This window comes from Bubalus bubalis, chromosome 3, assembly GCF_019923935.1.
Source record: "Bubalus bubalis isolate 160015118507 breed Murrah chromosome 3, NDDB_SH_1, whole genome shotgun sequence".
NCBI classification, from domain to species: Eukaryota; Metazoa; Chordata; class Mammalia; order Artiodactyla; family Bovidae; genus Bubalus; species Bubalus bubalis.
Window position 1 is genome coordinate 123867389 of NC_059159.1, and position 17342 is coordinate 123884730.

At 51.7% G+C, this 17342-nt stretch overlaps 1 protein-coding gene across 1 annotated transcript in view; it reads right to left on the minus strand.

Annotated features, from left to right (window-relative positions):
- The window catches only part of SHB (SH2 domain containing adaptor protein B), a 136135-nt gene that overhangs the window by 22609 nt on the left and 96184 nt on the right, over nucleotides 1-17342 (minus strand). The window contains exon 4 of the mRNA XM_006063467.4: nucleotides 6706-6877. Coding sequence (XP_006063529.2) covers nucleotides 6706-6877 — 172 coding nt within the window. The remainder of the gene's footprint in view (nucleotides 1-6705; nucleotides 6878-17342) is intronic.

Below are 17342 nucleotides of genomic sequence, written 5' to 3' on the forward strand. Positions count from 1 at the left end.
GTGAAGCACACAGTCTAGTGTGGGTGCCACGAAGGACATGGAGCAGGGTCACCTGGCTTGGAGCTGGCGGGAGGGACTGCTGTCTTAAGCAGCAGCAAGGGAAGCCTTCTGCAGGGGGTGACATTTCAGTATGGACCTGAAGGAGCTGAGGGAAGATGCCACAAAGGAAGAAGCTGGAAAACAGCCTATTTGGCAGAAGAAAGGCAGCCAAAGTAGGATGCCTGGCATGTTTTGGAAACAACAAGAAGGCCAGTGACGGCTAGAGTGAGGCAAGGGGGCGGTGTGGGCGCTGAGGCCTCAGAGGCCCCGTGGCAGTGCTGGGTTGGGGGCCTTGTGTACAAGGTGATGCGAGGACTCTGGTTTCTCTGAGAGACACAGAAACCATCAGAGGGCGCTGACAGGTGGGACACATGCTGGCTCTGCGACATCTGCGGGACAGAGGGTGGTGCTCGTCACTCAGGAAAGCAGGCGGTGGGGTGGGGTGGCCAAACCAGTGCTCCCGCCAAGTGCATCTGGCATCGACCGGGCACGTGGGAATCCCAGCAGTTCTGCTTCCGGGCAACACGTGGTGAGTGGCAGAATCACATGGGAGGGGTGCCATGGCAGATGCCTGGCTAAGGCCCAAGTGCAAGACAAAAGGGGGACGTGGGTTTTCAAGATTGGAAGGGTTGAACTTTAAGTTTCAGCGGCAGAGTGAAGATCCTAGGACGCTGGTCAGTAGGTGTACTCAGAACAGGTCTCTACTTACTTACATTATGGTCTCTGAGGGATCGGGTCAGTGGGAAGATGGCCAGAGATGTGGTTAGGAAGGGAACCAGAGGTGCCAGTGGTCAAGGATAGATCACGCTTTGGCCGCGGAGGCACAGACCTGGCTCTGCCACTGGCCAGTTGGGAGTCTGGGGCAAGAGGCTAAATCTGAGTGCATCTCAGTTTCCTAACTTAGGGTCACTCTATTCCTGTTTTGGGGTTGTGAGGATTAAACAGAATGATGCATTGAAGGGCTGATGGAGAGGCTGCAATGGGGTGAGTTTCAGCAACTGGCAGCTACCAGCATCAGCCAAAAGAGAAGTGAACTTGCAGACAGCCAAAGGTCACTTCCCCAACTACCAGTATTTCAGGCTGCTGCTGTGTAGACTGCATTTAATTTTATACCTCCCCCAGGTGTATGGCAATGGCACCCCACTCCAGTACTCTTGCCTGGAAAATCCCATGGACAGAGGGGCCTGGTGGGCTGCAGTCCATGGGGTCACTAGGAATCGGACACGACTGAGCGACTTCACTTTCACTTTTCACTTTCATGCATTGGAGAAATGGCAACCTACTCCAGTGTTCTTGCCTGGAGAATCCCAGGGACAGGGGAGCCTGGTGGGCTGCCGTCTATGGGGTCGCACAGAGTCGGACACAACTGAAGCGACTTAGCAGCAGCAGCAGGTGTATGGAGGAGCCTGCCTCCGGGACCTGGCCCAGGAGTGCCCTGTGAACAGTACCCGTGAGAGTTCTGGTACAGACATCCTGCGTGGAGAAAAGCATCACACTGCCTTTCTCTGCACGTTCTGCCATTTATAAGGCAATGTTCTAAACAGTTAGCAGCAGTGAAGATGACATAATTATAACCTAAAAAAAAAAACAAAAACCCAACTCAACCAGCTCTAGGAAAGCAAGGACTGCAGAGTGAGAGAGACATGAGTATCCCCGTCCAATGAGCTTGTGACAGAGTCACTGATGGCCCAAGAGGTGACCGCTCACAGGTCAGACCTGGGGCTGGACATCTGGAGGGGGACTCGCTGAGGGAAAAGACGAGGGACGTGTACACTGCAGGCCCACCTTCCTGTCTATACTTACACAGAAATTAAGAGGATGTGACGCTAGGAATTGCATGGGTTGCCATAATTACAACACTCCCAGAGATGTGACAGGCCAGTGTATGTTTAAGAAAAGATACGTGACTGTAACTGGGAGACGTGGTTAGATAAGGATGGAGCTGACTTTAGAGATGAGAGTTAACAGTTTGGCCAAGGTTGTTTTCCAGGAAATTTCACCTGTGTAACACAGCCCCAGTGAGCTGACAAAATGCTGTTCTATTAGCCAAGCAAGTTTCAGCTATTTGAAGCAGAGCCGTCCTCAGGGAAGGCCAAGAAGTAGTCTCCAGGGAGGCGCTGCCTGAGTCCGACTCCCAGAGCACAGGACAAGTGGCTCTAAGAAAGGCGGTGGCAGATGGGCCTCGGGGGTTCTGGATCCTCGTTAAGGGTGATCCCTGGTGGGTAAACAGGATAAGCTGCTGGTTCCTTCCCCAGCTGCTCCAGCCATTCCACATGTAGAGAAAGGTAGGGGACTCGGGGTAGAGGATCAAAGGAGAAACAGGAGGAGTTGGGGAGAGAAGAGGCAAAGGACACTCAACTGGGGGATGGGGAGAGGGCAGACTGTCAGGATGAGGATGGCTACCAGGAGACAGGATGGGCCTGGCTGGCAACCCCTGGGCCCAAGGAGGACCTGCCTGAACTGAAAAGAGAATCGAGGCAGGAGGCCATCTTGGGGATGCATTGGACTTTGTAGAGCTGGCCACTCAGGCCTGAACCAGGGGAATTAAGATTAATTAATTAATCTTAATTAATTAATTAATCTCCAGCACCCATGAGATCATCCAATTATTTACTCACCACTTACTATATCCTTGTTCTCAAAGGGCTGATGCAGGCAGATAGAGTCAACCAACAGATTCAGGAAGCAATTTCAGATAGTGACAACCGCTATATAGGAATACTGGGTTTGTGATAAGGCAGTGACTGGGCTGGGGGAGGTGCCTACTATGGAATGAATGGACAGGGGGCAACCCCGAGGAGATGACATTCGACCTGAGAATCTGCACTGAGAAGGAGCCAATCATGTGAAGAGCCAAAGAAAACTGCAGAGGCAGCACCAAGTGCAAAGGTCCAGAAGCAGGAATGAGCTTGAGGTGTTCACAGAGCACAAAGGCAGCAAGAACGGTTCAGTGCTGTGACTGTGGGAAGTGGGACAGGATGCGGGTGAACAGGAGGCGGGGCCCAGTTCCCCGAGGCCGTGTGGGCCACAGGAAGAAGTCTGATTTCATTGTAAGCATAGGGAAGGCAATGAGAGTTTTAAATAGAGTTGTTAAGATATACTTGCTCTGGACGATTTTACAAAAGGGTAGACTGGCTACCCTGAAGAATGGCCAGAGGGGAAATGAAGCAGGAGACAGGCGAGGAGGCTTCTGCAGTGGTCCGGATGGGAGGACCTGAGATGACAGGAATGGATGGATTCGGGATGTGTTTGGATGGAAAACTGGAAGTTAGTAACACACTAGATGCTGGTGTGACACCAATAAAGGAGTCACGATGACTTCAGGACTGTGGCTTGGGCAACGTGGTAGATGTGATGCTGTTGGGGTGGAGTGGGGAAGGTGGGCAAACTGGGGAGGAGCGGGTGTCCAGGAGATGAGGAGTCCGGTTTTGAACATGTTAAATTTAAGATGCCCATTCGTCAGCCAAGTGGAGATGCCAAGAAAGCAGCTGGCTGTAGGAGTTAGGAGTTCTGGGAGAGGTGTGGGTTGGGGATGCGAACTGGTGACTCACCACCAGCATCCTGAGGAGACTACCCAGGGAGAGCACGTAGCTGGAAACCGAGCCCTGGACAGTATAACCTTCAGGTCAGCTTGAGGTGAGGAGCTGGCGGGGGAGGCAGAGGAAAACTGGGAGCAGAGAGCGTCTTAGAAGGAAGGAGCTGTCTAATGTGCTGGGTGCCACAGGGGTCAGAAGAGGTCAGCTGGTTACCCGGGCAGAAAAGGGAAGCAGATTGGGGTGGATGAGAGAATGGGAGGTAATGGAAGGGAGAGCGAATGCACTGACAGCTCTGTGGGGACTCTGTTCCCCGAGGGGCCAGCTGCCTATTCACTGAGCACCTATTATGTGCCGGGCACCAATCTAGGCACTGGGCACGCAATGGTGACCCAGACAAGTTCCTGCCCTCATGGAGGTTACGTTCCCAACAGGGGCTGGGGTCAGATGGGGATGTCTAGTCAAGATTTATTTATTTATTTGTTTTAAGAAGTTCATAAAGAAGGCTGAGGGCCTAAGAATTGATGTTTTAGAACTGTGGTGCTGGAGAAGACTCTTGAAAGTCCCTTGGAGAGCAAGGAGATCAAACCAGTCAATCCTAAAGGAAATCAAGCCTGAATATTCACCGGAAGGACTGATGCTGAACCTGAAGCTCCAAAACTTTGGCCACCTGATGCAAAGAGCTGACTCACTGGAAAAAACCCTGATGCTGGGAAAGACTGAGGGCAGGAGAAGGGGGTGACAGAGGATGAGATGGTTGGATGGCATCATCGATTCAGTGGACAAGAGTTTGAGCAAGCTCCAGCAAATGGTGAAGAACAGGGAACTCTGGAGTGCTGCAGTCCATGGGGTCACAAAGAGTTGGACCTGACTGAGCGACTGAACAACACCAAGAAGTTCATGACTAGGACACGTTCATGTGTTGATGGTAATAATAATGCAGAATGGAGCGGGCGGTGTGCTGCCTCTAGGAGGCTGGCGAGCAGTCGGCCCTTAGTACCTGAGCAGCCTTTCCACTGTCCCAGGAGGGCCAGCGAGTAGTTTGGGTGCCCGGGCAGAAGTGTGACTGCCCATCCCTGACAACCCTCTAAGACTGGGGCACCTGCTCAGTGCGCCCACCTTCCCTCTCCCCTGCACTAGGGTGGGGAGAAGTCGGGAATTGGAAGTGCCTACTAAATTCCGAGGCAGCATTGGCCTGGGTGGGATACAGTGAACCTCTCGGCCTGGGTCCTGGGTCCTCGGGCTTTGCTGGAAGTGGGATCTTACCTAAGCCCACCATCCTACCTCTTGGGTGATGAGGCAGGCCTCTAGCAAGCTGGAATAATCCCAGGGAGATGAGATGATGGGGAGGAAAAGCCAGCCATGACTCTGGATTTGGCTGAGGGCCTTTTGGGTGGGAACAGGAAAGGAAAGGCAGACCTGCCCTCACGGGGCTCATGAAGTTCCGTCCGGGTGTGGGCAGAGGGGAGGTTGGGCCGCTGACCACAGGCAGACCTGGGTCAGGATGCATGCTGAATAGCTCCCAGGCTTCTCTGGATTATATTTTGTTTGTTGATTAAAAAGCGCACATTCTGATCAGAAATAAGCAAAACCTGCCACCCAATCTGTGTGGCTGTGAGACGTAAGAGATTAACACGACACCTGCTGGGAGCCTACCCGCCTCCCCCCTCCCCCCATGTGCTCTGTGCAGCAGGCGCAGGGCTGTCACAAAGGAGGCTGCAGCACACGCTTAAAAAAGGGCACACGAGCGCATGACATCATTCGGAAAACTCTGCATCCTGCTCAGCGAGGGAGCATTTCCTGTGAGGGATGCACTGCCGGCCGGGCGAGACCAGAATCCCCTGGGTGGAGACTAATATAGTGCATGATGCACTCGACGAGGTCTCACAAGGAACCCGCTGGGTGTCAGCTAATCTCCTGGCCTTACTGAGTGCCTACTCTGTGCCGGCCACATGCGAAGGGTGAGGGTAAATTGCATACAAGAGGGAAGTGAGAGGAAGGTATGGGGTCGAGTCACAGAATTTGAATCCTGCCTCAGCACTCTGAGCCAGGAGATCCTAGCCAAGGCTCCACATCTCTTGAGGTCCTGATTTTCTCATTTTGCAGTAAGATGATAACCCCACTTACCCCACATTCACTTGTGAAGAGGGCGATACACCTGATGGTATGAGCATGGGATCCAGGATGTGCTTTGTTAAGTTCCAGGAGAAACTTACTCTAGGGCAGGTATGTGGAACAACTCACAGAGCGAGTGGCAATTCTGGGAGGTGGGATTTTATCCTGGAGGCGATGGGGAACCATGGAAGGTTTCAGAGCAGAGCAGGGACCCAAGACCCCATCAGAGAAAGGAGATGACCATCTCGGTCAAGAGGATGGAGACAACACTGACCAGAGTGTTGCGGAGAAGCAGGGGGCAAGGGGCAGCAGGGATGGGACTCGAATGCTGATTAAAGCTGGGAACTCTCTGGGGGAAACCCAAATCAAGAGTGCCAAGGTCTTTCCCAACTAAGATCAAGCAGAGGTGGGGCAAAAAGATCACTCCTGCTATAAAATAAAGCTAATAGGCAGCAGGATTTAGCATGTGTATGTGTTAGTTAGTCGTGTCCGATTCTTTGCAACCCCATGGACTGTAGCCTACCAGGCTCCTCTGTCCATGGAATTCTCCAGGCCAGAGTACTGGAGTGGGGAGCTATTCTTTTCTTCAGGGGATCTTCCCAATCCAGGATCGAACCCAGGTCCTGTATGGCAGGCAGATTCTTTACCACCTAAGCTTCCAGGGATGTGGGGCAAAAACATCACTCCTGCTATAAAATAAAGCTAATATGCAATCAGGCAGGAGGGTTTAATATACATTTAGCTTTTTAAAAGCTCACTTGTTGCATGATGAAACTAGAAAGGAGGATACAAAAGTAAGCAGAACACCATGTGGATGATCCCACTGTCCTTCCTACTAGCCATCCGAAGGTAGGCAGGTGATACAGAGGAGAGGGAGGAAGCATAGGGCCAGGAATCAGGAGAGGTGTGCTTTAATCCTGGCCGGACAGACTTGACAGTGGCCTCGGCCTTCTATGAGCATCGACAGTGACTCCGTGAACTGGTCACTGAGACTGAGCTTTGCTCCCTGAGGACTTACATTTGCTTCTCCAGTGGCACAGCAGGATCCACTCTCTCTCCCAGGATCCCACAGAACTCAGGGCTCCCATGTTTGATGGGCTTGAAGCCCCCTCCGGGAGCTCGAAGCTGGCGCCGCCGGTCCCGGGAAGGCGAGGGGGATGACTGCCGCTTCTCGCTGCCATTAAACTGGGCTGTGGGGGACAGAGAAAGAGCACGGTTACTCGGTTACCCAGAGCTCAGCCCAACAAGTCACTGGCGGCACATAGTGGGGCCAGGAAATCAGCACCGTTGGTTGATGATTTACAATTTGCAGGCAGAAGAGCTCTAGGCAATGAACAGACATGGCTCAAAAGTTGTGGGCTTCCCAAACCAGGATGTGAGGAGCCGTCACAATCAGATGGTGCAATCGAGGGGCTGGTTGAATCTCCAGAGGCCACTGAGCTCAGCCTTATCCCCAAAGGAACCCTCCCGCAACCTCCATCAAAGGGGCCATGGTACTCCCAGAGGGGGCTCTGCTCCCTAGACAGTTGTCAGGGGCAAAGTTTTTCTTTATTTTGTGCCAAAAACCTGCCTCCAAGTGGCTCCTCTCCTCCGCCATTCTCCTACCTTCCCCCCTACACAGGGCTGCACCGGCCACATCTGCCCCCTTCCTCCTGGGACAACCAGAGAGTTCCAGTCGAGGGGTGTGTTGCATCACAGCCGTCTGCTCCTCTATACTCACCCCACTGTGTGGGCCCTCCACACAGCCAGCCCCGTCCTGGACTAGCCTCCAGGTGAGGCTGGAGTAGTGCCCAGCACAGTGGGATGGGCCCTCCAATGTGCCTTCTTTCCAGCCCTGGACCTGCAGGAGCATCCTTCACCCCATGGGCTGGGGAGGTACCTTTGGAGGGCAGGACCCTGGAGACACCCCACAAAGAGTGGAAAATACTGAGCTAAAACTGGAGTTACCAGGACATCCCTGGTGGTCCAGTGGTTAAGAATTAACCTTCCAATGCAGGGGATGCAGGTTTGATCCCTAGTCAGGGAACTAAGCTTCCCACATTCCTTGGGGCAACTAAGCCTGCATTCTGCAACTACTGAGCCCATGTGCTCTGGAGCCCTTGTGCCACAATGAAAGATCCTGCATACCGCAACTAAATAAATAAGTATTTAAAAACAAACAAAATTGGAGTTGCCAAAAGTGTTGGTAGAGACCAGGAGTCCACCTTGCAAGTCATGTCTATGGGCTTCCGGTTGCCTCATCTGAAAACTAGGGATGACGACCGTACCCAACTCGTGGGGCTGTTGTGAGGAGTCTGCCAGGGGGTGAACAGCCATCTCGGCAGAGCGCCTGGTGTGTAGCTAGTCTGTGCTCGGTAAATGCTATCATAAAGGGTTGCTTTCATTACTATTATCATGCCTACTCAATGTGGACACGTACTAAGTACTTCACAGAAGCCTCTGAACTGCCCTGAGTCCCCCTCTGAAGTTGGCCATGACCTGCTGTTTGCCTTGGCTAAGCCACTCCACTTCTCCGAAGCCCTATTTCTTATCATACTGACTGCTGTGGGAATCAGATGAGGGACTACATTTGATTGGCCCAACATATACTGAGTGCTGAGTAAACTGGGCCAGGGCCTGCGGAACCGTGTACCCAAGGCCACGTCCAGCTACAGGCCCACAGACACACAATGCTGGAAATCTCCCCAGCCCCACCCAGCAAGCACGGATGTGGCGAGCCATCCTCTGACCCCAGCTACACAGCAATCAACCTCATGTTCACGGAAGGTGGTGGGAAACTCCTGCCCTGACAGTGGTGATGTGCGGTCTATGGACCACCAAAGATGGTGAATGAACTCGTTGTGTGTCTCAGCCACGGAGCCAGATCATCCATCAGGGCGGCGAAGCATTTCCATCCCTCTGAGACAGGCTTCTCTATTAATCACTACAGAAAACAGCGGGGAGGGGGGTTCCTGCCAACGGAAGGCTTGAGACAGGTTGGACCCACGTGTTTGGTCACTCTCGTGACTGCAGCGGGGTCTGGCAGGCTGTCCCTTCTAGACTCATGTTCACGTGGGCCAGGCTTAGTTTACAGTTGGGGAAAACAGCACTGAGCAAAACAGAAATCCCCACTTCTGGAGTTTAGGGTCTGAGAGACAAGTAAAGTAAGTCAGATCCACAGCACACCAGCTGGGGCTAAGCGCTCAGGAGAAAAGGAAAGCAGGACAAGGCAGGCCTCTCAAAACACAGCATCTGAACAAATGCCTGGAGGAAGGGGGCAGAGCAGCGTGGACGTCTGGGGGAAGGACATTCTGGGGAGAAGGAAGAACAGATTCAAGGCCCTTGACTTTAGGAATGGGCTGAGGGTGACTGAGAAACAACACAGTCCAGGGCAACTGGAGTGGATTGAACTGGGTGGGATTTGAGGCCCAGGGGAGTGGGAGGGAGCAGGACCACGTGGTTGGGGGTTTTGTGGACCCTGGGAAGGACTTTGGTTTTATTCTGAGAAAAATGAAGAGCCATTCTGACTTCTGATGGGGAAAGCTTTCGACCTGGTACTCTTTAACAGGACTGCTGGGCTGAAAAGGGACAGAGGATGTGGGTCTATGGGAACTCTCCATAATTTCATCTCAATTTTGCTGTGAACCTAAGACTACTCTTAAAAAAACAAAAGTTTGTTAATTAAAAAGAGAGAGAGTGAGATGGACGAGGAGCAAAGCCAAGCAGTGAGTAAACTCCTGTAGGATGGGCTGGCATTGGAGAGGTAGATGGAAGTGACTGAGAATCGGACTTGTACATGTCTTCAGAATGGAGGGAGAGAGAGACAGAGGGTCAAGGTCACTACTGGCTTTCAGCCTGAGCGTTGGAGGATGGGGTTGGCAAGTCCAGGTGAGGAAGGCTCACAGAAAACCCTAAGCTCTGTGAGAAAACACGACAGAGGCCAAGCCCCAACCTCCAGACGCCCACAGCTTATGATGCCAGGACTGGGGCAGAGTGAGGACCCGCCTGGAGGCTCCCTGCACTCTTCTCTGGCTACAGTTCTGTCCTGTGTCCAACCACGGGGACAGACAGCCAGGTGGCAATGACCTCAAGGCCCTTTCAGGGGACAGGTCCTGCGGTTGGATATCTGAGAAACAAACATCCTCCTCCATCCAGCTGATGAGCTGAGCTTTCACAGTGGTGATAAAGGGGTGATGTTCAGAGCGGGGGCCCCCACACACATGTCACCACGGGCCTTCCCCCAACTTCCCAGTAGCCCAGATCCCCAGTCAGAGCTCGCAGGGAGCCACACCAGCCCTCAGGGCAACTGATCAAATGGGGTACATGTCCTGGGAGGGGGTGTGAGAGAGAGGTAAAGCAAGTTCTGACCTGAGCCACCTAACTTGCAAAGCCCTGGATGGGTGACGTTGGGCAGGGGCAAGCACTAGGGTCAGGTAGACTGGTGAGGGCCTGGTCACCTTTCTAAAGAGCTGGGACTTGATCCTATGACTGGGTTGAATCAAGGAATGCCATCCTTCAGAATGGACTTTAAAGACCTCTCTGACTGCTGATGGAGAGAGGGTTTAGGGGTGACCCTGGAGGCAGAGAGATAGGGAAGGTGATGGAGGCTGAATCCCTCAGTGATGACAGGGACGTTGGAGATGACTCCAACAGGACTTGACTACTGGCGGGGCAAGTCGGGGAAGACTCCCGTGCAATACCGCACTGCGATGGAGATCGGGGCACAGTGGGAGGTGGGGTCAGGGAGAACGGGACTAGTGTGCACTTTCCCATGAAGCCTCCTGTCTGCTAACTTTCTGGTTTTGGGGAATGGAGAGAATGGAGACAGGACAGTGCAGCAGGCCTCTGGCCCCAAGTGGTGAACGGTGCCCCAGGGGTAGCAGAGTGGGGGTGTGGGAAGGGGTATGTGGGAGACAAGGTTCTAGGCTTAGTTCTGCCAGAGGCAGATAAGAGTGAGAGACCAGATGAACTGTAAGGCACTTTCACCCCGGACAATCTGGGTGCTCCACTGGCTAAATCAGAATCTGGGAATTTCTGCCAGTATAAAATCCTACTACACACCTCCTGGCCCAGGTGAGAAGAGAGGCATGGAGCACGCAACACGATCATGGAAGGAACGCAGGTTCTCAAGACCAACAACCTGGCAACCTATCTAACCTATCAGGTCTCACCATGCCGCCCTCCAGGCTGTGTTCTTTGTGTGAATCATTAGAACTCTTGCCTTTCTCCTCATCCACCTGACTGATTCCACTTGTTCTTTAGGAGTCACCTCTTCCAGGAAGCCCTCCCTGGCTTCACCCCCTTCCCAGACTCACCTTGATCTCAGCCTCAGTTCAGTTCAGTCGCTCAGTTGTGTCTGACTTTTTGTGACCCCATGGACTGCAGCATGCCAGGCTTTCCTATGTATCACCAACTCCTGGAGCTTATTCAAACTCATGTCCATTGAGTCGGTGATGCCATCCAACCATCTCATCCTCTATCGACCCCTTCTCTGGCCTTCAATCTTTCCCGGCATCAGGGTCTTTTCCAATGAGTCAGTTCTTTGCATCAGGTGGCCAAAGTATTGGAGGTTCAGCTTCAGCATCAGTGCTTCCAACGAATGTTCAGGACTGATTTCCTTTAGGATCAACTGGTTGGATCTCCTTGCAGTACAAGAGACTCTCACGAGTCTTCTCCAACACCACGGTTCAAAAGCATCAATTCTTTGGTGCTCAGCTTTCTTTATAGTCCAACTCTCACATCCATTTATGACTACTGGAAAAACCATAGCTTTGACTAGATGGACCTTTGTTGGCAAATTAATGTCTCTGCTTTTTAATATGCTGTCTAGGTTGGTCATAGCTTTTCTTCCAAGGAAAAAGTGTCTTTTAATTTCATGTCTGCAGTGATTTGGGAGCCCAAGAAAATAAAGTCTCTCACTGCCATTGTTTCCCCATCTATTTGCCATAAAGTGATGGGACTGAATGCCGTGATCTTAGTTTTCTGATCTCAGCCTATGGTACCCTAATGGCCAGTTTCTTTGTTTGGCTCCCCATGATCCCTCAAGAGCAGGGGCTACACCATATTTCCCCCCATTCCCCTAGCCTTAGTACATGACCACAACATAATAGGTGCTCAAAGAATGACTGAATGAATAAACTTAATGAGCTGCTGTTTCATTTTACTGGGGAAAAATATCAGTTTTCATACCAGATAAATTGGATAAAACCTAATAACGTCCCAGTCAACACTGCAATTCCCCACTGAATTAAGTTATACATTCGCTTGCAAGCTTAATAATATAGGCATATATTTTAGAGGGAACAGGTGGTGATGAATGACAGGCTTAATTAGGCAAATCATTCCACCTAAAATAAAAATATACAAACTCCAAGTGCAGTGATTCAGCAGCGCAAGGGAAAAAAAAAAAAAATGTTAAGAACAAAAGATCCAAACACAACTGCTTTCATTCCTTCTAATTAAGTTTCTCTTTAATCTGCAATTTTAAAAGGCAATTCTTTTAATTTAGTGATTTTCTGTAAAAGATAAAGGAAGCCACAGCCCTCAAAAGAATATCTGCATTTAGAGAAAAAATATACCACCCCTGTGAGTTGTTAGAATGACAATATCTAATTAATTCCACCTATAGCAATTAGAAACAGAAGTCAGGGTTCTGCTGGAGGGAGGGGAGACTCAGGCGGGCAGGGCCAGGCCTCTGGAGCCCTTCATCTTTGGTGCGATGAAGGGACCAGAGCCCTGGTGGCAGTGGGAGAGGTGGTCCAGTTAATGGCTCCACCAGCCTCTGTCTTCAAGGCAGGTGAGGTGGCCCTTCATGATGCCCTAAATGTCCTTCCAAAGCTCTGATCTGATGAGATCTTTAAGACCCAGCTCAGATCTCCTAGGAGGCCTTTCCTCCATCCAGGTTAGCCTTTGCTGTTGGTGGTCCCCTTCCTACTTGTATTATAGATTTTATATCAATTAGTCCTGAAGTTGGGTCAGTGTTAACAAGCACCCATGCTAGCTCTAACCCTTACGACAACCCTGCCATCCTGTGGGTGAAGGGAGGGGGTTACCATCTGGGTCTCAGAGCAAAGTGACAGGGCCGGCCAGGCAGGCATTACATCTCCCTCATTTAGTCTTTGAAATGACCACCAACTGTATGATGTCTAGAAGCTTCCAAGGTCTGGCACAAAAGCCTGCCTTCCACAAAACCTCCCCATCCCGCCTTCTGAGAACTCCCCTCCTCCAGTACAGCTCACAGCACGCCACCTTCTCTTGTAGTTCAGCAAGCCCCCAGCCACTCCTCCCCCGGCAGCCCATGGGGTTCTCTGGGGGACAGTACCTATAACTTATTTTCCTCTCCAACATCTTGTCAGCCCCTAAACCGACTACAGTGCTTGGCATAGAGGTGGTGCTTAGTAAATGTTTGCTTAGATGAAATAAATATGTTCCTTCTAGATCTGGCTCCTTCCTGTTTATCATTCAGGGCTAGCCAAAGAGATCAGGTTCCCAAATTCCCATAAGCCTCTAAAGCACAGCTCTCTGGGTCCAGAAACCCTTGCTAGCTCCTAGGTCCCCAGGACAGCAAAGGACAGAGAACTCACTCTGGTGCTTGAGGCCCTTGGTGACTTGGTGACAACCCTTCTGGGTTCCACACCCACCCCTCGGCTCCAGTCACAAAGAATAGCTGGTCCCCCATCCCTCATCTCCCTGCTTCCAGGCCTCTGCTCTGCTGTGTCTGCCCTGGAGAATTCCTTTCTTCACTATCTCTGAGTGCAAAAATCCTAGTCATTTTTCAAAGTTCAGCTTTAATGCTGCCTCCTGGGGGCAACTTTTGTCAAGACCACCCAAAGTGGAACGCTTCCCCGGTGGCACTAGTGGTAAAAGAACCTGCCTGCCAATGAAGGAGACAAAAGCAACATGGGTTCGATCCCTGGGTGGGGAAGAACCCCTGGAGGAGGGCCTGGCAACCCACTCCAGCATTCTTGCCTGGAGAGTCCCATGGACAGAGGAGCCTGGTGGGCTACAGTCCATGGGGTCATAAAGAGTCAGACAGGACTGAAGCAACGTACACATACGCAGGCCCCAGGAGAAAGGAATGCCTTTCTCCTTTCCTGAACCCTGCCTCCCCTGTCTAAGGCATTGTCTGACCCCACCCCAGTTCATATGATACATACATAGGTGTCTTCTCAGAACCAGACGGAGATGAGGCCTCAGGCCTTAGCCTCTCCTGAAGTTCTCTGTGCCTGACATGCAGTCCATGGGCTGCAACAAGGCCAGAGAACAGAAGAACTGCAGCAGCTCAGCGTCATGGAGAGGGTATGGACTCTGCAGTTAGGAAGATCCAGCTTTGAATCTTGCCTCTGCCACTACTGTGTGACTTTGGGTAAGTTTTCAAACCTCTCTGAGCCTTAGCTGCCACGTCTATAAAACAGGGCTGACAAGGCCTATACCATAAAGGATTATGGAGGTGATTAGTAAGAGAGGACATACCAAAGCCCAGGCAGGGTCCCTGTACATGGTGGTACCTTCTCCCCATGGCCACATCCCTGCTCAGAGCAGCTCCTTTTCATTTACTCAGGAGGATTAAGTGCCTTGTATCAGAAACCACTTTCTCCAGCCTGCGCTGAAATTCTTAAGGTGGAGGCTCCAAGAAGACAAGACATGTTCTGTTTTTTTAAAGCTGAATTCCCAGTGCCTAGGATAGTGCCTGATGTCAATGCTTAGACTCTATTGAGTGAATGAATCTCCACCCAGATTTATGGTCAGCAGGTCCCCAGAAAAACCTCATTCATCAATCAAGAAAGGAAACTTAGGAGCTGGACTCCCTCCTCAAATCATTTTAAAATAGTTTTGAAAAATGACTTGACCTTTACTGAGTGCTTCCTGTTCACAGGCAGGCATATGTGAGGACCCGATGTGACATCCTCTGATCCTCAGAACAAAATGAGGAGGTTGGTGGGATTTTATGTTTTTATGAACGGGGCCTGGACCGGGCAAGTAGACTGCCCAGCAGAGAGGAGCAGGCCATCATGCCAGGCAGGGGGCGCCAGCCCCCAGCCCCTGACACTCTGCTTTGGGATGAAAGCCTGGGCAGCCTCCCCTCATCTAGGAGTGCTCTAGGAGTGCCTTTCTCTAGGCCAGGCAGGGAGAGAAGACTTGACAGCCTGCCAAAAATCCCTGAGTCCTCCGGGCTGACCATGAGTATGGATGTTGGCCCCTAAGGATGATTCACAGGGAATTGGAAGGAAGTGAAGGGGACCTAGGGCCTTGGGTCCCCAGGTGGGGCCTGTGGATCAGTGGCTGCATCTTTTTGGCTGGCCTTTGGCCTCCCCAGTTGTCCAGCACAGAACAGAGTCCCTTATGCAGGGGCAACAAGGATCAGAGAACTGAAAACAAAACTCTGTGCACAGAGCTTTCAGGTGCTGAAGAGGCCTTTTAAGGCCCCATGAGGATGAGGAGGGAACAAATATGGGGCTGACAGGAGAGGCCTGCACGGTGTTCCAGGTCTGGTGTTTGTTCATGGATATCCTATTACTTTGAAAACACAAGGACAGAGAGACCAGAACAAAGGTGCCTGCCCACAGCACCCTTTCCACACAGTCTAGGGTGCTGATTCCTGCACACTGCTGGCCTTGGCTCTGGCCGGTTTTTGGTAGAGGGCACAGGTGTGGAGTGGCGAGGGCAGGGGTGGAGAGGCATATAAGGGGCTGCAGCCCAGGCAGTAGTGAGCCCCCAAGAGGGGGCAAGGAGGGAGACCCTGCATTGATTTGGGGAGGAGGGGCCCCCATGACCAGAGTCTATGGAAGCTTTCATGACAATGCACAAGTGCTCCTACTTGACTAAAACTCTGTTCCCAACAATGGTCCTCTGCTGCTTCAACTTTCTAAACATATGTTCTGCATCATCTCGCTTGTTCCTCATAGACAAGCATTAGAATTTCCATCTTACAGGTAGAGAAACTAAGGCCCAGAGAGATGAAGCCCTCTTCTCCCCTGCAGTTCAAGAGCAGGCCTCACTCTCTCCTCTCCCCAGGGAGTGAAGGCTGTACCTGCAGATAGGTTGTAAGACAATGGGCAGCTCAGCACATGTTTGGCTGGCTCTTTTAGGATCACCAATAACAGGCCTCTGTGTTCCCCTCACAGGTACTTGCAGGCCCCAGGACACCATGCTGCTATATCTCAAGGGCAGTGCCTGAGAACAGAAGTTCCTCATTATAAGAGGGGGTAGTGGTGACTTCCCGAGAAGCAGGGCATGGGGAAGCCTGTGAGGTAGGCGCCTGGAAGCCGCCTGGGCTCCAGGAATGCCATCTGGGTTCCAGGAATGCTGTCCATGCATGTACACCCAAGCCTGGACTGGGGAAGGAGGGCCTGGCACGAGTGAGCATGCCTTTATCCTCCTAGTCTGCACCCCAAAAGGGAAACATGGATGTGGCTGCCCAGTGCAAAGACCCCACCCCGAGGGCTGCTGCTTGGCTGCAGGAAAAGTAGGGATAAATCCTAATGAAAATGACAAAATGACCTAAATGCAGAGGCCTTTACAGCTGCCAAAGCAAGACATCTCCACCATCATAACTCATTTTAGAAATGAGAAATGACCAGCTGTGAAAGGGACTGTCCCATGTCCCATTTCAACAGCTAGACTTGAACTTGGACTTGAACCCATATCTTCTGAATCCTAGGGGCCTCTACCAAGTTCAGCACAAATCCTATCTACAGTGCAACAGGTTCTCAAAAACAGTAGTGATGATAAAGATACCAAAAGCCAGTGTCCACTGAACACTCACTGTGCCCCCGACTTCTGGCACCGATTCCAATTACCACCTGGTTTTACAGATGAGGAAACAGGCCGTTTGACCCAGGTCACCCTGCTAGCAAGTGACAGCCCAGGGGTTTAAATCTAGACCCCGCAGCTCTGCTAGCTCTGGGCTGGGCTCCCTGTCAGATGGAGAATGCCCACTCAGATCTAATGCAGTGTGTCTCCTAACACTTTCACCTGCAGACACCCAGAGACACTTAGAATCAGTCCTGGGGCCTGGGAGAGGGACTTCCCCCATCCACAAGCCTCAGAGGATGTGCAGGAAGCAGGCTGGGCACTTGTAGAAACGAGTCTTCCCTCCCAGGAACCCCCAACCTCAACCCAGCTGCTCATGATGTTTCTGCTGCTGCCCATCCATAGATGGAATTACAGGAGAGGAACGACGGGAGGGGACATGTGCCTGGCTCTCAGGGCCCTGCTTGCCACCTACTGGCACACCAGTCTCCCCACCTACAACCTGGCAGGCAGATTCACGGGCCAATCCTCAAACATCCAGGGACACGCTCTCAGCTTCTAGTTCAGACCAAGGGCAGCAACCACAGCCGTCACCAGCCACTCACAAATGCCCCTATTTTGTGCAGGCCCCTCTTCCTCATTTGAAGAGAAGACAGTTGTACAGCTTGAAAAAGTGATGTGAAAACATACCGTCTCTGTTTGAGCAGGTTGTGTGATATTCCTCAAGAGAACTTGGGGTTGGTTTTCCTGAGACCTAATTTAATCAATAATTTAATAAATACTTGTGTGTTCGTTACCTGCCAGGCACTGATCTAAGGTGGGGACCTAGGTGTCAACAAGGCCCGCCGAGTCTCTGACCTCACAGAACTTAAAACCTCTTTCCACATGAAGACCTCTGTCTTGCCAAGCAGAAGAGAGAGCAAA